Raw genomic sequence first — 23,104 nt, forward strand, 5'->3', positions numbered from 1 at the left:
GACTTCTAGTTTTTTCATATTTTTTTAGAAAGATCGTAGAAAAATTCTAGTGTTCAACAAATGTGTTTCATAACACCAAGAGACCAAATTTAAAATTGTATTTTGCATGTTTCGTCATTAATACATAAAATGCATATTTGGGTATATTAGAAAAATTTAGAACTTATTTGGAAATTTTTGGAATAAGTTCTTAAATTAGCTTTTAGACAAAAAAAGAACAAAATGGTAAATTTTCCATTTAAAAATAATATTTTCACTATCGGTTTGGTAATTTACTATCGGACCGATAAAACCGAAATGCGTATGGGAAGTGAACTTTAGTTGTCCTTCATATTTTAGCGTATTTGTACTCGTTTTATCATTGCGTACACTGCATGAAATATTTTCGTCGCGTAATAATTTTATCTATTTTAAACTATTTTTTTTTCATTTTCAATTATGCCAAAGGAAAATCAATCATTAGCTTTTCGTTTAAAAATTTGTATGTCGGAATTTAGTGATTCTCTATATAAATTGTATAATTAGTCAAAATATTAAAATAAAACATTTTTTTTAGAGCATATTTTTTGATTTTTAGTTTTGATATTTATGGTCCATAGAGTTACTCTATGTTATGGTCCCAAAGTTTATAGAATATAGAATATTATATATTATATTATAATATCACAGAATATAATATTATTATCTATAACCGTGATTATGACACAGAATTCTGTGATTATGGTCCATAGATAATAGAAGTACTATTATCTATGTTATGGTCAACAAAGTTTGTTTACTTTTTTTTATTATTGTTATATTGATAACAAATAACTCTGATTAGGTCCACTAAAGTAGTTACTGAATAAGTGAATACTGATTATTTTTGTTGTACCATCAAAAATTAGAATGTCTGGTTGTTTTATGTTTACCTTTACGCTTAACCATGAATTAACTTTTAATTGAAATATTATTAATTTTTTAATTTACCGAACATGGTTAGTTTTAGTTTTGGTGAAATATATTATACTATTGTTTAAGCACAATTATTCATAATGAACGGTGAAATGAACAACAACGAAATTGCTTTACCGCTACATTACCAACAGATTATTCAAGCAATAAATATTGAACCCTATTTGAACCATGTGGAAAACATTTTCAAAACTCCTCTTGGGTAATTTTAATTTAGAATGTAGTTTTTTTTAGTTAAATTGTCTAGGTACTGCAAATGTAGTATGTATTATATTGTATTATTGTTAATGCTTACTTGATAGTTAGCTATAACATAGTGCCATAGTTAAAGCTGATAATAGGTTAGATTTATTCTGTGACCAGTGTAATAGTTACCTTTGGATTAATGAGATTTAAATATCTTAAAATTATGTCTAGTAATAACTTATTCATATTATATTTTCAGAGAGGATTCAAGTGATACAGATTTAGATGGTGATTTTAGTGATCTTGAAACTTCAGAAGGTAAGTTTTCTTTTTGTTTTTTTCTTAAAAACCTTTAACTTGGTAGAGGTATTAGATAAATCTACTATTTTTTCCCCTGGAAAATAGAAGATTTGCTTTTCTTCCAACTACCAAATAAATAAATAATAAACTAATGGATACATTTTTCAAGAAATAAACCCATTAGTTATTGAACATTTTAAGTATAGATTTTTGTTTGTTAAATGATTATTACTTTATGAATTTTAGAACTTGTTGCTGATCGTTCTCGTTATTACAATTTATCAAATGTTGGTCAGGATCGTTTATGGCTACAAAACCTGCTTTTGGAAAATGATGATTCAGATGATCCTGATGATGTAGTAACAGAAGAAGATCTACATATTATGATACAGCTACACTTATACAAAAAAAAATATCAAAAACAATTTCTTTCTGCTAAAAATGTAAATCATTTCATGTACATTATTTATATAATTTACTTAATCAGTTTGAATTTCTATCGAAAGCTTCAATTAATCTTATAAGTGCAAAATTATTTATTTATATTTAACATTAAGAGACTTGAAAATATTTAAAAAACAATTTTCGTTTATTTTTTAATAAAATTTACAAATTATTGTTTTTGATGGTCATTATATATATTAACAAGGTTTGAGGAATTTATGAGACATATTACAAAAGATTTAATTATGGAGAAAATAAGGAATGTTGAGCTTTGAGGTTTATAGATTAAAATATTTTGTAATTGTCTTGCAACCGATCATTGATATTTATGAATTATAATTTTGTCTAATCCCAGTATTGGAATTTTTTATCTTTAATATGTTATAATTTCATTAGTTGATTATGATAAAAGTATAGTATTAGTATAGTGTAATATTTAATACTAATTAATTTTGGATTGTTATTTATTATTTTTTTTTTTTAGAAAAATCGTTGTCAGTATTATGGTTCTGGTTTATTGTCTAATTTTGATAAATATCAAACCAGAACTGAAAAAAAACCTATCCAAAAGACAAAACCTACTACTGTTAAACATAAACATAAGGTATATTAAATCAATTCCATAAAAGTATTAATAACTAATAAATAATTTATTAATTTATATTTGTAGAATTCTGAAAGTGAAAAAAAACTTGCTAAAAGGAAAACACGGTCATTGAGTCCTACAGCCAAAACATTAAAACTTGAAAAGAAAAAAGCGCTTTTAGAAGCAAAAACAGCTCAAGTTATATTTATGAAAAGAAAGAAGTTATGGTTACATATGGCAAAAAAAGAAATGGGAAAAGTAAAAGATAATTATATTTTATTTTTATTTTCAATAAAAAATAATATTTTTTTCTTTTAATATTTATAGCTACATAGAATGAAAAACAACAACCATAAAGAAATATTAATAACTTGTCGTCGTACCGCTCAGTCTTGTATGAAGCATTTGCGTCAAAAAGCTATTCAAGTAATGTATTGTATAATTTTTTTGCCTGAAAAATTATTATATAAAAAATAATGTATTAATAATTATTAGTGGTGTTTCCACTGTGATAACTGATAAGGAATTTTACGAAAGGTGTTGTTTCTCTTTTTAACCAAATCATTTTATATTTTTAAAATATAAAATTTAAATTTTTTATTTCTATTATATATCCATTTATTTGCTTATTTATTATTATATAATATTATACTTTAGTTGACAGTTGGAGTAGGTATCTTAATAATTCCAGACTCATCTAAAATTTACAAATATTTTTTGTATACTTATGAATTGGGATTAATTGTAGGTTCATGGGAACAATTGGTGGATGGTACTTGTTTTAAATAGTTGCTTCATAGAAGATAAATTTAACATCACCACTGATAGTATGATGACTTAAATGCATAAATATCATCCCCAAAGTCTCATCTTATAAAAAAAAGTATATATTATTTATCTAAAATCATGTAAAACTGTCATTTTTCATGTATATGAAATGTATGAATAATAATTTTATGTTGAGTAATCTACCATTTATTAATAACTTACAAGACATCTCCAGGTTATCATTAAATTATTTTATGTTTAGAGTCAAAAAAATATGAAAGAAAATGTATCGCGTGCAAAACGTTTAACACGTGAAATGTTAACCTATTGGAAACGGTACGATCGAAATGAACGCGAGACTCGTAAAAAACAAGAAAAAGAAGCAGAAGAACAAAGAAAAATGGATGTAGAGTTAATGGAGGTAAATATAATTTTGATTTAAAAACTAATTTGTCTCTTATCAATTATAAATACAATATTTAATTATTTTTCAATTTATTTGTTAAATCATATCAATTTAGGCAAAACGTCAACAAAGAAAATTAAATTTCCTAATTACTCAAACAGAGTTGTACGCACATTTTATGTCAAAAAAGCTTGGTCAAAGTTCTGCTGAAGAACAACTTCGAATTTTAAACCAATTAGATGAAGAAAAAATTCCTAGATTGATGCATATTGAAAATTATAACAGGTTAACATTATAACTACTTATATTAACTAAATTTTCCGTTTTAAAAGAGATTATACCGGTGACCGACCAGTATTCTTTCGGTGCCGCGTGTTTATTATATTATGTCGGCTATGGATTTCGCTGCAAAAACAGGAAAAATGTTATGACCGCCGCCAGTTACGATGTGCAGAACTGGTATAATTTCCTTTGAAACTGAGTATAGTTGATTAAATACAATATTTAGATTTTGATAATAAATATTAGATTGTAATCATGAAAAAATATAATATTCTTTATTTATTTTACTATAACTAATAAGCTATAATAATTATAGTTAAATAAAAATAAAAATATTTAAGATGCTACTTGTTAAATGTTTTATCATAAATAGTTCAATTATATTCATGTTTACAATTAGTGAAATATACAAGGATAAAGCATTACAAAATACTCAAAAGGCACTAGATGCTCATGAACGGCAATCTAACGAATTTGATGATCCAGAATTTAAAATAAATATGCCTCCTCCAAATGAAGAAAGACCACAGCCAACAATATTTCAAGGAAGTTTGAAACATTATCAATTAAAAGGAATGAATTGGCTTGCAAATCTTTATGACCAAGTATAATATTTTATTATCATTTATTAGAAAAAAAAAATCGATAATGACAGTAGTAAATATTAATTTTTCAATTATAGGGAATAAATGGAATATTAGCAGATGAAATGGGTTTAGGAAAGACTGTACAATCTATTGCATTTTTGTGTCACATTGCAGAATCATATCGTGAGTAATCTATTTAAAGAAAAAACAACTTAATAATACATTGTTATTTTGGTATTATAGGTGTATGGGGTCCATTTTTAATTGTATCCCCGTCATCTACACTCCACAATTGGCAGCAAGAAATAGCAAGATTTGTTCCTACTTTTAAAGTTGTTCCATATTGGGGAAATCCACAGGTATTTTTACTGATATAATATAATAATAATGCTTTAAAATAACTTTTTCTATAGATAAAATCTACTTTATTAAATGCAGTTTTTAATCATGAGTTATAATTAAAAAAAAAAAATTATTACAAAAATACAAAACAAATTGTAGAGTAATTTTATTAAACTATTTCAAAATTGGCAAAATATGTATAGTTATAGTTAATTATTTGTTATGTTATTTTATTAAAAAATGATTTAAATTAGGGATAAACAATCTTTTTAGACTCTTGGCCATATTGCTCACATTCAAAAATTAATAAAGTTTTGTGGACTCAAATTAATAGTTATGGTCTTATTTTTAAAATGTTTCTTATTATGATTTTTGTTATACATTTTTAACTACTTTTTAAATTTTCATATTATGATAGTGTCCACTTTAAGCACATGGTCCACCGTTATTATCATTTCTAAATATTCGGTGTTTATTGAAAATTAAGGAAACAAATTTATTAGAACATATGATAGACTAAGACATGATAAATAAAATATAATTTTTATAATTATAAAATGTATTTAGATACAAAAAGATACCTAAAAGTATAAAATATTTAATTTAATTATAATGTTGTACCGAGCTAAATATTGACCACTAGCCATAACTTACTGATTACTTATTTAAATGGTGTACATTTTTTATACTATTTCAATTGTAAAATAAATGTATATATTATGTACTTAAATATAAATTGTGTTTTTTAGATATAAGCTATTAGTTATGTAGAAAAAAATTATGATAATACTAATTGTATAAAGTATTCATTGTCAAATGATATTACTTTATGGTTTATTTTTTGATTATTTTTCCTTTGCAGGAAAGAAAAATTTTAAGACAATTCTGGGACCAAAAAGGATTACATACACAAGAAGCTAGTTTTCATGTGGTTATAACAAGTTATCAATTGATTGTGAGTGATTTTAAATATTTTAATCGTATTAAATGGCAATATTTGGTTCTCGACGAAGCTCAAGCTATCAAAAGTACCAACAGGTATCAGTTTTTTTTTATTGAAAATTATAAATTAATAATTATTAAAAATATAATTTTTTGTGTAGTGTTCGTTGGAAACTATTATTAACATTTAGATGCCGTAATCGTTTATTGTTAACTGGTACACCAGTACAAAATAGTATGGCTGAACTTTGGGCCTTGTTACATTTTATTATGCCAACAATGTTTGATTCTCATGATGAATTCACTGAATGGTTTTCTAAAGATATTGAGAGTCATGCAGAAAATAAAACAGGCATTGATGAAAGTAAGACCATTATCTTAATTTATAATTACATTAAATGTGCTACAATTATACTAATAGTTTTGAAATAATTTAACTAATTTTGTATGATGATATGATGGTATAATGATAAAATAATTTATATTTTTATGTATAAATCTTTTGTTTTAGAACATTTATCGAGATTGCATTTAATTTTAAAACCATTCATGTTACGTAGAATAAAAAAGGATGTTGAAAATGAGTTATCTGACAAAATTGAAATCTTGATGTACTGTCCACTTACTTCTCGCCAAAAAATGTTGTATTCAGGTAATAAAATTAAAATTTCTAATCATTAAAAAAACTGTTATTTATTTACTTATTTTTAGCTTTAAGGAAAAAGATACGTATTGAAGACTTATTACATTCAGCTGGATCTTACCAATCCTCGCCCAATGTGACATCAAATTTAATGAACTTAGTGATGCAATTTAGAAAAGTTTGTATTTGTAGTTTTTATATTAAATCATTAAAGTATAGCATTATAAGTTACATTTTTTTGGTTTTTTTTTTAGGTTTGTAATCATCCAGAATTATTTGAAAGACGAGAAGCTAGATCACCTTTTTTTTTCTGTCCTACAGAATATATTGTTCCTAAAATGATTTATTTTGACAACTCAGTTAGATATAACTTTTTGAGTAAACAACATTTACTTGCTAACAAATTTTTTATATTTAATGTTGAACAAGTACACAATAGCTGTTTTTCTAAAAATCATGGTAAATATTATATTTATTTAAATAAAATATTCATGTTTTAATATAAGTTTTTGATCAATTTTATTTATAGATAAATCACAGAGATGTAATATGTTTTGCTTTAGTAGACTTTTAAAAATGTCAGCAACTGAACTTTTTCAGATAACAAATGGTGGACTATTTTACAGGTAATATATTTCTTAGTTGGTTAACTAGTGTAGTAGTAACTAATAATTCTCATTGTTTCCAGAATACTTTATATTTTGATACAACAAAAAATGGATAAATTAATTGGTGAGAAAAATTGTTGGGATAAAAACAGTGTATTGTGGCCATTTATCGAACAACGCGTACCGGAGCCATTTAAATTTATCACCCCGATTGTAAAAACTTGTATTATTACTCATACAACTCATTTTCATCACCATATGAATGAAACTATGGAACACAAATTGCATCGCCTTAAACGAGTAAAAATCAGTGTATCATCATAGTTAATTATGCTTAATTAAAAAAATTAACATTTTTAGGCAGATTCTAGTATGAATATAACAATGGAAAACATTTGTATTGAAAATATGTCATCAAATAACTACAATTCTAGACCATCACAAATATATGAATGTCAACCAACACAACTTCCTCCTTTTATATACTTTTATTGTCCAAAAGTAACAACAAAAGCACGTCAATTGTGGGTTCCGGGTAGTAGATCAGCTGCATATATCTGGCAACGGCACGAAACTTGTGATTCTATTGAAGGCCGTAGTTTAATATATAATGGTCATTCAAGTTTTGGTCATACTCAATGGTCATGTGAAAACATAGGAGGCGTAAATGCTTTAAAGCCTCAAAATGGATGGTCCAACATTAGCATACCAGGTAGTGCATAAATATTGAAGTCCATAGATTTCAATAACTGTAAATAATATTTTTTTTTTTTAGATAAACAAAGTTTGGTTACTGACTGTGGAAAATTGAAAATTTTGGATAGTTTATTAACAAAATTAAAACAAGAAAATCATAGAGTTCTAATTTATTCACAGATGACAAGAATGATTGATATTTTGGAGGCAATTTAAAAAATTTGATTTGTGTTTATTATATTCTTAATACATAATTTTGTGATTTATAGGAATATATGTGGTATAAAAAATTAAGGTATATGAGACTTGATGGTTCATCCAAAATATCTGAAAGAAGAGATATGGTTGCTGACTTTCAAAATCGGTAAATACTAAATCGTGTTTACTAGGCAAAATTTATAAATTATTATCATTCATTTTCCCACTACAAAAATCAATATATTTATATTACTTGGTATAAAATACTTATTTTAATTTTTTATTACTGTTTAGGTCTGACATTTTTGTATTTTTATTGAGTACGAGAGCAGGAGGATTAGGAATAAATTTGACTGCTGCTGATACTGTTATTTTTTATGACAGTGATTGGAATCCTACTGTTGATCAACAAGCAATGGATCGAGCTCATAGGCTTGGTCAAACTAAACAGGTTAGCTCTATACATAAATACATATTAAATAATAATAATGATATAAAATGCTTTGTATTATGTTATTCTAGGTTACCGTTTATAGGCTAATAACCCAGAACTCTATTGAAGAACGAATACTTCAGAGAGCTAAAGAAAAAAGTGAAGTATGTAAATTAATGTAATTTATATTTTTTATGATAAATAATTTCACTGACAAATTTTTTACTTAAACTGTCAATAGATACAAAGAATGGTTATTAGTGGTGGTAATCTAAAACCTGATACCTTAAAACCAAAAGAAGTTGTCTCATTACTTTTAGATGATGATGAAATTGAAAGCAAATGTAAGAATAAAAATATAATTTTATCTACATTTCAAATAATTTTAATCAACACATTTTTAGATCGTCAAAAACAAGAGGAGAGGAGACAACTAGAAGAAACAAGAGCTGAAGGTTTCAAAGAAAAAGATCGAAAACGAAAAATAGATGTTAATAAAATTGAAAGTTCTCCAAAAGTAAAAAAGACTGAAGATATATCAACTATTGATGATTTTGTATTAAGTCCTCGTAGTGAGGTAAATTTGTTTTATAATATAAATAAAAGCTTATTATGTTAATATAATTTTATTATCATTTTTTGTTCAAATGTCATATATTTACAGAGTAGTTTTGCCCACGAAGAAACTGGTAGTGAAACGACGATTGAACATGATGATTCACCTACAAAACCATCTCCAAGTAAGTTAAATAAATAATATAACTTGTCAATATGTTTGTTTAATAATTTACTATTTATTTAAGAAACGCCTACATCAACAACTAAACGGGGTAGAACAATTCGTAGAAATCGTACACCAGTAAGATCCAGTAGTTTCGGTAAATGTCTTAACTTCCAAGGAATTGTATTCAATCATATCAATACTTAATCAGCTACTATTATTTAAATGTTCTAGTTTCTGGGGACGACAGTTCTAAAAAAAAAAAAGTGAGTCCATCCAAACGTTGTGCAAGTCGTACAAATCAGAAGACACCTGTTCTGACAAATGTATGTTTTAAAAGCTCTCCAAAAAAATCTTAATTTATTATGAACTTCACGAACAAAATTACTATAGTTGCTGATTTTGATTTTTTCATTGTTAATTATGTTACTTATAAGTGAGATTGATATAGGTAGTGTACAAATAAATATACTAATTAGTAATTTTCAGTAGTTAACATAAATGAAATATTAATAACATTATATTATTCTAATAATTGATTTATCTATAATTGATGATTGACTGTTTGTAAAAAAATTAAATTCTGATCAATATAATATTGTATACAATTTCTATGTAAAATTATATATACTTTTATAGATGTTTGAATTCTATTCTGATATTTTTATACAGCCTATTTGTCCTACTCCGTGTCTCCATTCGTATGAGTAGGTATACGGAAAATAAATATCCTGATTGACGCACTATTGTATTTTTATACATAATACATGTAATTTTTATATATATAATATTATGCCCTAATATGTAAATGTATTATTGTTTTCGTAAATCGTAATCCTCAGATGTCAGTATTAGACGCAGCAACTTCAATGAAATGAACAATGTCATTCGGAAACTGTTGATTTCAGAATTTGTTATCATTCGAAATACTAAATATGCACCGCGTGATCACTACTATAATACTACATAATAATATTAGCGCCAGATTTTGTTTTTAAAGTCTTCGTGCAGAAACTTAACGGGAAAAATGGAAGAGCCACCGGTGTGGTGTACTTTAAGTTATCTGATTTCGAAGCTAAAATCTTAGTTTTACGATTGAATTAATATTATAAAACTGTATGTTATAATAATATTTTTGATATTTTATCATAATAATATCGTTATGATTATAAAATACCGATAAACCAAACCAGCGTATTCGTCGGTTAGTATTTTAAGTTGTAAAATACTTGATTAAAAGTGTTTAAATGCTTTTGAAGTAATTACTCAAATGAGTCAAATGCATGTTTTAAACATTAATTCTTTTTAGTTTTTATATTTTCTATTTTAAATTTAATCACGTTAAATAAAAAAGAAAATTAAGAAACGGACGTGTGCGTATAATTCAGAAAATATGGTCAAGAATAGTAAAATCTATATTATAGATTACGACTACTATAAGTAATAATTTTCTATATAATAAGAAACTTTTTTAACTCATAAATAATACAAGTAGGTATATCAAAAATAAATCTACGACAACCACAATTCAAAATATCCGAATTGTGTATAATATACGGGTAACTGTAGGGTATCTACCTAGCTAGCAAAATTTTAAAAGCCATTGAATATAGCTTAATAAAAAAATTAAGCCAAATACCTACATAGGTTTTGTTTTCTTAACTTCAAACTAGAAAGTCTGAAGGTCTATACATTGAAATTTAGAATTTTCCTAGATAAAGTTTGAAGCGTCTAACAATTGGCCCTCCAATTGGTCTAACCTTACACATTATAAATAAGTACCTACTAAAATTTAGTAAACGACAAATCTGGCCCATGAGAGTATTCTATATTATAACATTATTATTATTATTAACTCCACAAGAGTGGACTTACTGGAAGTAGAAAATCAAAAACATCCGAACTGATTATTTCACATCTGTATTCAATAATTTGGTAAGTTTCGTTTTATCATTGGCGTATAACTTGTAAAATGGATCCCTAAATGGATACAGTTCCTCCGCCCTGAAATTTTAAATCTTAAAAATGCTTTCAATGTAGGTACTGTATACCTAAGTATAAGACACTACTATTAGTATAACAATTAAGTCTCTCTATCTAAAAAACAAAACTCTGAGCACGCCACTGAATTACACTGTTCTTCTACGAGTAACATATATGAGCATTGAGCAGTAATTTTAGGTTTAGAAAATGTTATGAGTGTTATGATAATAAAATTGTTGTACAATGTATAATATATTATTAATATTGCAGGATTAAGAGTGTTGGACTATCATCAATATTTCAATAAGATCAATCATTTTCTGCTTAAAACTAATGTAATAAGCATTTTAAATAAAACAGGAAGAGCCGATCGTTTGAAAAAAAAAGAAATCACATTTTTTACGGGGTACACGCAGGATACTAAATAATATGGTGTCTGTGTAAGTATCTACACTTAACAGTTTTAAAAATCAGAATTTGATCAAACGTAATCGGAAGGATAAATTTAAGGCCAGGATCGTGATTAATTAAATTAAATGAATTGTCTTGTATGTATATTATATACCTAAATACCTAATATAATAAGACTTATTTTTACGATTATGTTATACCTATGAGCAAAGAAGATAAAACCGAATGTTCAACACGGAGTAGAGTCCTACTAACAGTTTAACATATTCTTGCCGAGTATAGAAAATGGAAGCTTGCACAGCTTATAAAGTCAAACACAATATTCCTGAGTTTCTTTACCAATCAAAACAGGACAAAACGACATAACCATCAAACGAATGCATACAATAAATTCAAGTAAATAAATTATTATAAAAAAAAAATCTCGTAAACAAAATCGCATAATCATTAACATTAAATTATTACTTATAAGAAAATAAATTGTAGTTATCCAATGACTACATTTATTTGCCGAGGCTTTTATTATATTTAATAAAAGACTTATTTTCGTATAGACAACACAGTTAACACAAAACTATATACATGTACATAATATTATGTTACAATAATGTAATATGTATATTAATTCGACGACCACCACCGGGCAGCACACGCGCAGTTAAAACAAAAGAACGTTTGAAAAATGCAGAAAAAAGTTATTGCAGTCGGTTTCTATAATTAAGCGTGAAATGTACATTAAATTATATTGTGCATACTGCATATATTATGATATGTACATACATAATAATACATAATATGTATATGCATATGTAAAGTATTGCAGTACTTACACATGATAATAAGATTATTATTATTATTTTTTATATGTATATTATAATTTATATTATAAGATATGCAATCAATCACGTCATAAGGCACGAATTCCAATGTAACTTCACGGAGTATTTTTATTATTAGTATTAGTGTTTTGCCGAAGAAAAAAAATGTTAAAAATTTGGAGATAAAAAAAAAAAAAACGAAAAAGATACAATATAAATAAATAATAAATCACAAGCGCACGTGTATCATGCACGAAACATATTAAACTGTGTGTAACAAAATTTTTTTTATCAATCACGTGATCTATAATTAATCGTCGACAGTCCAATAACGGACTATGCGCGTACACAGGGAGTCGAAAAGTCAATGTTAACATGTCTAATAGTGCAAAGTTCGTTTCAAAATGGATTATAATATGAATGTAAAACTATAGAAATCCATTCGTCGATCAGCGTGCACGGAAAAATCTAATTTGAATAACGGGAACGATAAGGTTGTCAAGATTGGCTTGGCCCCATTGAAATAATACTTATATACTATCTAATATAATATTATAATTAATTGTTCGCAATAGAGCGGTATTCGTTTTTTCTCATTTGATTATTTACAATCTTTACTTCGTGGCACGGTATTTAAGTAAATTTGAAACAAGACAATATAACATTTTATAATAATCAGGGTGTTTTTTTTTAAATCTTAATAATTTACTTTTTGTTATTATTAGGGCTTTGATGCGATGTATAATTTTTCTTTATGGCGTTTTAAAACGCACCCTCGTAAGTGAAGTTTAGGAGGATCAGAAATCCTAATTATACTTTAATTATATTTTTTACATATTTTGACAAGTTTTTAGAAAAATATTCACACATTTATTATTTTAATAAAATCTAGCGTAGGTACCTACCTTGCAAGTCGAGGTATGGACACATAATAATATAGGTAGTGATCTACATATATAGGTAGTGTCGAATGGCGAGTAAGTACTATAGGATTGAAATGATAGTCAATTGTCGTTTTCATATCTTTAATATTTATATAAAAATAATTTTGAAGAAGCGATAGCTATAAACTTATATTTTAGTGTTTTAAAATGTGTTCAAAAAAAAAAAATTAGAATTGTACAGTACACATTTTGATGTTTCAACATTTTATTTTTTTAAGATTTTTAATGTTTTTTTACAACACTGAAAGCATTTGCTGGCCGCACGAGCTCGCGGGCCACATGTGTGACATCACTGGATAATGGTATTAAATTTAATAATTCACATAATTTTTTTCAAGACTAGAAAAAATATTTAAAATTATGAAATTAATGAAAATAAAATGCTAAAACATCAAGATTTTTAGAAAAATAAACTTTATGAAATGGCTATCTTCAATTTTTAGAAAATAAATAAAAAATGATTTTTTTAAAACTTTTTTATCAAAACATTAAATTAAATTAAAATATAAAGTACTTGTAGTCCAGTCCTTGTCCCTGTGGTTATATATATAAAAAAAAATAACAGAATACAAAATTACCTATGATATCTCTATTATTTCATTATTTCAGAAGATATTGCAATGGATAAATTCTCACGAGATTTCCTGACTTTCTGTATAAGAAATACATTAATAATGCAATTTTAAAGTGCATATTTTAAAATATCAAAATCTCAACCCAATTAATTATTGTTACTTGTATTTGTTCTAAAACATAACTACGCTTGGCTTAAAATAGCTAAGTGGACCATAATACTTGTCCTATTAGCACCAATGTTAAGTTTTTAATTTGTTACGTTACTCAATTCTATATCCAATAAAAGGAATTAGTTTCGATCCTTCGTTAACGTTTTTAAAATAGAACTCGTTCCAATAAGAATTCTAAAGTGAATTTGATATAATTTATAGGTACCTCAAAAAAGAAAATTTTATAATAATAAATATTACGTAGTTTTTGAGTATAAAATATGCATAATAGTGTTATTATGTTCCTATTTAAAAAATATAATGAAGTAATAAATAATGACACAATTACCTATTAACATAGATATAGATACACAGTGTAAATGCTTAAGAACTAATCACTTTATATCCATTACTAGGCACCTATTTTTTATTAATTATTCATAGACAATACTATAAACGATTAAAATAAATTTTATGACTTTATGAGGGCTTATGGAATTTAGATATTATTATAATGTCCCCGAGGCGCGAGGATTTCATAATATATGCGTTTAGATTCTAGACGAAAAATATATTTGAAAAAATCAATATCGATTTTTAGGTTGCAGCACTATAATATATTGTAATGGGAAAAATAAATAATTTTTTAATTCCATTTTTTTTGCGAGTACAGTAGGTACAGAGTAATTATTATAACTTTTTATTTTCCATTTATTATTATAATATTATAAACAGAATGAATTATGACAAACAACGAAGACGGAATATAAGAAATACGTTTTGAATAAAAAATTATACGAAATAAAACTATTATGTTTTCCTCGGGTAGTTGCCGTTTATTTAATATATAATAAAAATGATAATTTATACAAAGAAATTATCACTTTTTTAATCCCAACTTAAATTTGTAATTTATTAATATTTTCTATAGAAAAAAAAAGTTACCAATTTCAAAAATACGTTATACTTAACAACGCTTGCATACGATTACAACATACAGCACAGTAAAACGTCCAGAAACTAAAAAAGTACCTATCTTAATATAATATAAGAATACACGACAAACGACCAAACACGTTTGTGCTCCTCGGCATTGGTTCTAATCTAAACTCAGTCGTGGTACCTATTGTATAGTAGTGCTACGATATAGTATGTAAATATATAACTTAAGGCGGGTCTTTGATTTCACATTACCGCCAGTGTTAGTTTGTTAACACAATAAAACCCAGCAAAACGTCTTTTACAATCTTTCGACATTACCAAATATCGTAGGTATTTATATTTTAAAGTATCTTCCCTTGTGTCTATATAATTATAGGTAGTTTATTCAGTTTATTGTAAACATCGACAGCGATAACTATCCGCCAAGTACATATATCGTATAATGTTGTAATTATTTGGTTTTATTGTTTCAAACCAATTTACACTTTTATAGTCTGCACAAATCATCGCAAACTACGTAATATATGTATACTTATTACCTGTATTATATAATTAAAAAATGATATATATATATATATTTATATACAGTAGATTGTCGATTATCTGTATTAATTTTGACCTGGGGGGGGGGGAGGAGTGTGCAGGTAATCAACCAGTGATTAAAAATATACAATGGACAATATGCATTTAAATGTTTTATATTATAATTAAAAATAAAACTAATGCACTGTACCTATCGTAATTATTATATGATAAAATTAATACAAATGTATTGATAAAAGTAAATGCGTAGTAAAATTAATTTAAAATATAAAATAAAAATATATTTTTTATGTTAATAATAATTGACGCTCCACTGTAATTCAAAATATCTGTTTCAACTTTAAAGTATAGATAATTCATTATACACCTACTGCGAGTATATCCTTATATAATTAACTTTTAATTTTTAAATCTTACTATATATACTACCGTGGTGAAATCATAATACAATAATTTGCGCGAGTACTAAAAGAATAAAGGTTCTTACTTTATTATATATGTTCATTTGTTGAATGTTGAAAAAAATCATACAGTGATTGAGTGATAGCACTTCGCGGGTAGATAATCTTATTAATAACTATTAATATAATAAATCTATAAAATATATAATAATATGATCTATAGAAATATGAAATATGAATAATTTATAACCACGATTAATTATATAATATCATTATTGTTTTTTTTTTAATAACAATATATCTATATTTTTTTTACTAATTATTAAAACTAAGTATACTGATAATACTAAAATTATATTGTTTATTGTATAGGAATTGTCTAAAATGATAAATTAATTAAATACATTTTATTTATAAGTTTTAATTATATTTATAATATCTACAGGTTTAGGCTGTTATTGTGTATTCATATTTGAAAACACTATAACAAATAACAGATGAAAATATATAATATACTCGTATTTTGTATCAGGTAGTATTATAATAATGGTTATATATAATCATACAACTGCGATGTCTACAGAGTTAAAAAGTGTCCTCGATAGTTTTTATATTTTTGAATATACTAAAGCAAAATAAAGTAAACAACATAAAACTGAAACAGGAACTCGGGTTCAAGTGCACACGTGTATATACAATGAGTTTATGTTATATACGAACAGGTATATACATAATATACACAATGCCAATTGTATGTTACATTTTACCCTTATATAGAGCACTATTGTCATGGTTGTGGCTCGCGAGCTAAAGTCAATGTCAACTGAATTCCACGAAACACCACCCTTACGGTAAAGGTTTTTTTTTTCAAAATTTATCGACACAAATCAGGTGTAGCGTTCCAGTATATGATTTTCAAAATGGACCAAAAACATTTGGTTTCCTTATACCTGCGGTTAAAGGGTAAAACGATACATCGCATTGACATTGAATACGTCTTTTTTAAATGAGAAACCATTCAAATACTGTGTTCAAAAACAAAAAAAAAACATTAGCCGACAATCGTGTGTAAAACGTTAATTATAAATAATTAATTACCTACCTAAATTGTCGAAAAAATTCGTAAATTACAACAGAAGACAGAAGTTAGTTTAATAATGTATTTGTTGAAATAAATTTGAAATTTTCCACACAAAAACAATTAACCTACACCCATGATGTAGATGAACTTATCATTATTATCAGTGATCACTATACCTTATATATTATACAAGGGGACATTGTGACATATCGATATCTTAGGCTTTGGGGATTTAGTTTCCTTGCAAAATTTGTATTTGACAAGTTCTTTCTGTTTTTATCATCGAAGAAGTTATTTAAAAAAAATATATTCTAAAATTGTAACGTGAAAATTACATATCCTTATATGTAACTTTCAACTCTTAATGGTTAATATACGAGTTAGTTGTTTATTATAACTATAGTTGTTCATTTACTTACATAGTTTGGTTATATAATATATATATATATATATTACTAATATATTAATACTAGTTGTGTACTTATGTAGGTACCTATTCAATTTTTCAACATCAGTATCGTCATCAATCCACATCAATATTTAATACTAGAGTGTAAGGGTAATACCATTGATAAAATATAATATGGAATATTTATGGCTATAAAATGAGTAATATGATATTAAAATTACGTTAGATTATTTGTTTGTTATCATTTAATTAAGTAAACGATTTAATAGAATTGTTGTAGACTCAATATCGTTTTATATTTAATATTTTACGGTAACACAATTTAAAACCATCGATATTAAGATTAACATAATATAATAGCCAATTAAGTGGGTATTACTGCCTATCGGTGTTAGCAGGTATTAAATAAAATAAATTAATACAATAACGATTTTCTGTTATTATTATTATTATTTTTCTTATGTCGCATATAATTGATTATTCTAGGATCCTTGGAGGAGTTGCAGGATAAATCGCATACTCAATTTACAACCTGCAAAGCTCAACTTCACTCCCAAATGACTATATATTAATAAAAATGTATCTATTTAATATAATATTTAGGTACTTTAAATATGTTTATAAATATATTAAATGGTTAGCATATTTAAACAATTTTACCCGTTTGCTATAATAGTATCTAGAATTAGTTTTTTAATCGAAATATATATGTTATACAAGGTAAGAATATGTTAAAGTTGAACTCTCAACATTTAAACTCGGGTTGTTTTTCAATAATTTTTTCGTTTACTGCATAGTGCAAGAGTAGGTATACCTAAGTCCGATTAAAATTAAATTGACAGTAATTCGAGGTATTGCGTTTTAATTTCATAACGTATAGTGGATATATCAATAAAACTTAATTAACAGTCTTTTAAATTCGTTGTCACGTATTAAATAGCAACCTTGAAATTGACACGATGTGGCGTGATAATAAAATTAAAAATATAGGTACAATATGAAAAAAATATAATCTACAGTTTAGTAGAAAATAGAAAATTCAAATGTGTTTATCTAATACAGGTTCATTTTAACATATTATGTAGATAGATAAAGGTATAAAGATTGCAGTTTATAGTTATAACTTATGTTAGGTTAACATTAGTTAACGTTGTTTCGGTATTTGTAGAAATATTTTATTAGTATCTTCTTAAAATCTATCTATAAATTGTAGTATGCATTTTTATTTTTTATATATATATCACTGCATATAAAAGAATAAACGGGCCTCGAGTACCAAATTTTATGAGCGCAGAGAGTCTGCAGGGGGCTAAAATGCGTCGACGTTTCTATACGGTACTCCGCGGGTGCAGGATGGGCAGGACGCAGTGTGGGGGTGGCATACACAGCAGCTGAGACGACGAGTGAGCTGAGGATAAGATAATGGTTGATAAGGCAGCCCGGCTTAAACGTATACACACACACGTATGGCTGTATTATACACGGGTACATGCATCATCGCAGGACCTTTTCGCCGCAGCTGGTCCTCGCGGTCCGAGTCCTTTTTATAAACAGCTGGCTCTCAAGAAGACCGTGAGAACTCCGTAGACACCCAAAAAGGATATATTCACACACAGTGCGTTTAATTTCCCACACACAATATAAACACGCTTGCTTAGGTGTGTATATTTTATATATATATTATACATATACAGGTGGCGAACGCTTACGATTTTCCACTTTTCTTGTCCCGTTTGAGTAGGTAGCTGCTACAGATTGCAGGTATATATGCCATTTCAGTGTTCAGACGTCAGACATAAATAGTCTTTTCAATCTGGGGTGGGGGAGAGCTGAGTCTTGGCTAAAATGATTTTTTATTGATGCAATAGAAGTACTCAGTTTCACTATTTTAACAAAATAATTTTGAAAGTGGATTAAATAAAAAATAAATCAAATAAAAATGTACTTATATATCTACTACATAGGTAATTTAATATAATGTAAACAATAATTTTATAGTGATATAAATAACATATTATACTTCTAATTATTAAGTGCCTATACGGCTATACTGTATTCTATCTTTTCAAACACGACAGTCATTATAGGTAATATATATTATACTAATATGTTTTGTAAATATCTAGTACACTAGAACATTTTCTGCAGTCATCGAATTATTGAAAGTATTCTAATTAAAATTTTTTGTGGGGTTTGAATCATTAAGGCCCCCTAGTTTTATAGCCAATGTAATTGCCGTGGTTCACATTATTCATGTGATAAGTGGGCAGGTGACTATAAACATAATATTCAATGGCGTCCGTAGGAATTTGTCAAAAGGAGGCAATATATTTAAATTTTTATTTCATTATCTGATTAGTGTTCAAGTATTGTTTGTAACGTGTTTTTTCTCATATAGGTAAGAACGTAAAAATTAAATTATTAATTATGTGTAGATAGTTCGAATTTAATCTTACTGTATTAATTTTAATTAATTAATGTGCAATTTAAAATTAAATAGAGCGTTTTTCTTCAATAAATAAAATTACACCATTGATTTTATAATTATAGATCCTTTAAAAATTAAATGTTTCTAGCTTCTTTAAAATAAATAAAGAACTACCACTCATTTGAAACTACTATATTTATGAAATCTATGAACATTAATTATTTTTAACAAAAAAGGTAAACATTTGGTTGACACTACACTTGGTCTGCGGCAGGTCCCACCATTATATGCCATAAACAACGTTTGTAATTCATAATCGAATGTGATTTGCAATTCTCTAATAATCAATTATGTGAAATAAAAAAGTACACCGAAAGGTATGTCTACTGATACCGCAAATCTAATTCGTAGTACTTTAGACAAACCCAAATGGTTATTTTCAATTTGCACAAGTGGAACGTTAGTTCTGTCTGGTCTCGAAATTAAGGCTTTAAGAAGTTAACAGAAGGTATGTAACGCTCTGGTTAAAAAAAATACGAACAATAAGTAAAAGATGCTTTTCGCGATTAAGTAATTTTAAAAAGCAATATATTGATGAAAAGAACAAAGTACAATATATTATGAACAATATACTGGTAAAAAAAGAACCAATGTATTAGTGAAAAATTCAAAGTACAAATTAGACACAATATTGAATATACTGATAAACAAATGTATTATGCATTGTAGTTTTAGAATGATGTAGTGTGTAGAATGGATAGCGTAGAAAAAGTTCACTTATGTCTTAAAATCTTAAATTGTATTCAATACATTTATATTAGTAGATTTGTGTTTTTATTCAATTGTCTTTAGTAGTTTAGACAGTTTAGTCGTACATATAATATAGTTTTACAGAAATTAAAAACTCATTTAATGGACAGTTCAAAAAATGAAAACAAATGTTTCATACAAAAATGTTTTATCGAAAAGAAATTGTTGAACCGAGAAATAATATTATGTATTGTGTAATAGGATGCGCAATTATTTTATAATTTATTAAAATAGCTATTTGTATTTCCGTATATATTATGTTTAATATATAACAATTATTTATACATCAATTATGATAATTAGACATTAATTAATACCACGTGTGTATCTAGGTATACAAATGTATTCACTGATGACATAGATACAGTACTTTATATATACAGAGTGATTCACTAAACATGCCAAACCTCATTATTTTTACTTTATTAATCAATTATTTAAATAGGTATATTGTCAAGAGTCATATTTTCAATTATTTAAATTTTTACATAATTTAAGAAGTAATTTGTGGCGAAATCAGTTTATTTTTTTTTTTTAAATTAAAAACCGATACTTTTAACTTTGAATTGTTGTGTGTGAAATTTTTAAAATTTAAAGGAATTTAAATATACATTTGAACGAGAAGTTTCAAAGTTATTAAAATGTATGTATTTTATTGAAAATAGTCCTTGAAAATGGTTAATACTAAACATAAAATAGATGTAAAATTTAAGTTTTATTTATTATTCAGATATTATCAAAAAATATACTCATTAAAATTTTAATTTAGATGTATAAATATTTGAAAAAAAGTTATTTGGATACAAATTTTTAAAGAAAATGGGTGATTCTCGTTTAAAAAAAATAAGTTATATTGCCTTATTATAACTAAGACATTCTTTTAATATTCTAAAAAATCAGAGTATTTAAAAATATAAGGTAAATTAAAAAAAATTAAATTTAAAGAAATTCGTTGTTAAAACAAAATAATGGGGTGGGTTGTGCTTGGGAAATCACACTGTATACCGTCAGTTATTATGTAAGCAAAGATACGTTTATAGTCTAGTCACAACATTCAAAACCAGAGAGGAATTTTTCTTAAACAAGTTTGAAATTTTTTTTTTATATTTAGGTGCATGTTTGACTACTAATTAACATACGTCAAACACAAATAACATCCATGGACAACTCGAAATACAAATATTACACAATATGTATAATTATTACGATCGAGAATTTTATTGACAAACTGCAGAAATACTTAAATTTGAGTTTATAAAATTAATTTTAATAATATCAATACCGAGTTAGAAATATCGTATTATGAGGAAGGAGTGTCACTAATTTTATTATTAAACACTTTTTGATTAATAAAACATCGTTTACAAAATACAAGCCTAACGCATTTGAGTTCTCACTATTCTTGGAACTGCAGTATCGAAAATCCACGATTTCTATTAATTTACTGACATAATTAAAAATCGATTTTAAATACAACTTAAATTTCTTAAAATTTTTAAGACAATAACACTAACGTGAAAGTGTTGTTTATATAATCATGGTAACCATGTCAGACGTGGTTTATAATAATTGATTGTACATAATAATATTAATATTAGTTAATATTATAATCTAAACGCAACCAATAATTTTTAAAAAAAATTGTAAATTTACGATGGAGGGGGGGGGGGTTCCCCCGACTTCGACAAGTGACAGTGGCCCTTATGACATTGAATAATATTATATTAGATTCATATTTTGTTGTAGATAAGTATCCCGACTATAATATTCATTCCTATGTTGTTTATCAACATATAACGACATATTAAAATGATAAAACTAACTATATAAAAAATACAAATAAAATAAATATAAACCTAATGGTATGTCCTAAGTCCAAATACTGCGCAGTAACGGCTGCAGCTACTGAAATATTACCATACACTAACAATGTTTTGATGTATCGTATTACTAACAGCATACTAGGTAGGTTCGTAGGTATATAGTCCGACCCGCGAGGGTGACATATATATATATATATAAATTAAAAATAATGAATGAAGGTTTATAATACTCGTATACATGTAAAGAGGTTGGATACGGGATGAACGTACCCTACTCGGCAGTCAGGTGGTAATAACAAGTCTACGATGGCATATTATAAATAATAATCGTATTATATAGCTGCTTAGATTGATCAAATCCTACAGACCGCAATTGAGAGAGGAATAATCGTCGCCGTTGTTATTATATTATGATTACAATACATTCTGTTTTTGTTGCCTATAATAATATATTATAATATAGGTGTATTATACGAGTGTATACAATGTGATTCATATAAGTTTTTACATTTTGTTATTTTGTAAACTTTTGAACATTTTCGGGGTATTTCTATCCATGTACTTTTGTAATCCACTGATTATTTAAACTTAAAATACTTGAACTTTATAACCTATAAACAAATTATATTATACTAGAGGCGTACTGGAAGGTGTCCGGCTCAGTGGAAAAGGGTTAACCGGTCCAACTGT

At 26.2% G+C, this 23,104-nt stretch overlaps 2 protein-coding genes across 3 annotated transcripts in view; one reads left to right on the forward strand and one right to left on the reverse strand.

Annotated features, from left to right (window-relative positions):
• Positions 1-23,104, reverse strand: part of LOC114128382 (NEDD4-binding protein 2) — a 39,133-nt gene that overhangs the window by 9,716 nt on the left and 6,313 nt on the right. The gene's annotated exons all lie outside the window — the stretch shown is intronic.
• Positions 824-9,744, forward strand: LOC114128380 (chromatin-remodeling ATPase INO80). Its single transcript, XM_027992889.2, has 28 exons — positions 824-1,156; positions 1,400-1,458; positions 1,687-1,883; positions 2,369-2,488; positions 2,555-2,728; positions 2,798-2,896; positions 3,501-3,659; positions 3,760-3,929; positions 4,327-4,531; positions 4,609-4,696; positions 4,757-4,872; positions 5,718-5,893; positions 5,959-6,161; positions 6,309-6,449; positions 6,509-6,618; positions 6,695-6,899; positions 6,970-7,066; positions 7,129-7,348; positions 7,409-7,760; positions 7,824-7,951; positions 8,014-8,108; positions 8,237-8,393; positions 8,465-8,539; positions 8,617-8,719; positions 8,780-8,952; positions 9,040-9,115; positions 9,179-9,253; positions 9,331-9,744. The coding sequence occupies exons 1-28, from the start codon at positions 1,035-1,037 to the stop codon at positions 9,453-9,455; spliced, it is 4,020 nt and encodes a 1,339-aa protein (XP_027848690.2). The 5' UTR covers positions 824-1,034; the 3' UTR covers positions 9,456-9,744.

This window comes from Aphis gossypii, chromosome 1 (assembly GCF_020184175.1).
Source record: "Aphis gossypii isolate Hap1 chromosome 1, ASM2018417v2, whole genome shotgun sequence".
Taxonomy (NCBI): Eukaryota; Metazoa; Arthropoda; class Insecta; order Hemiptera; family Aphididae; genus Aphis; species Aphis gossypii.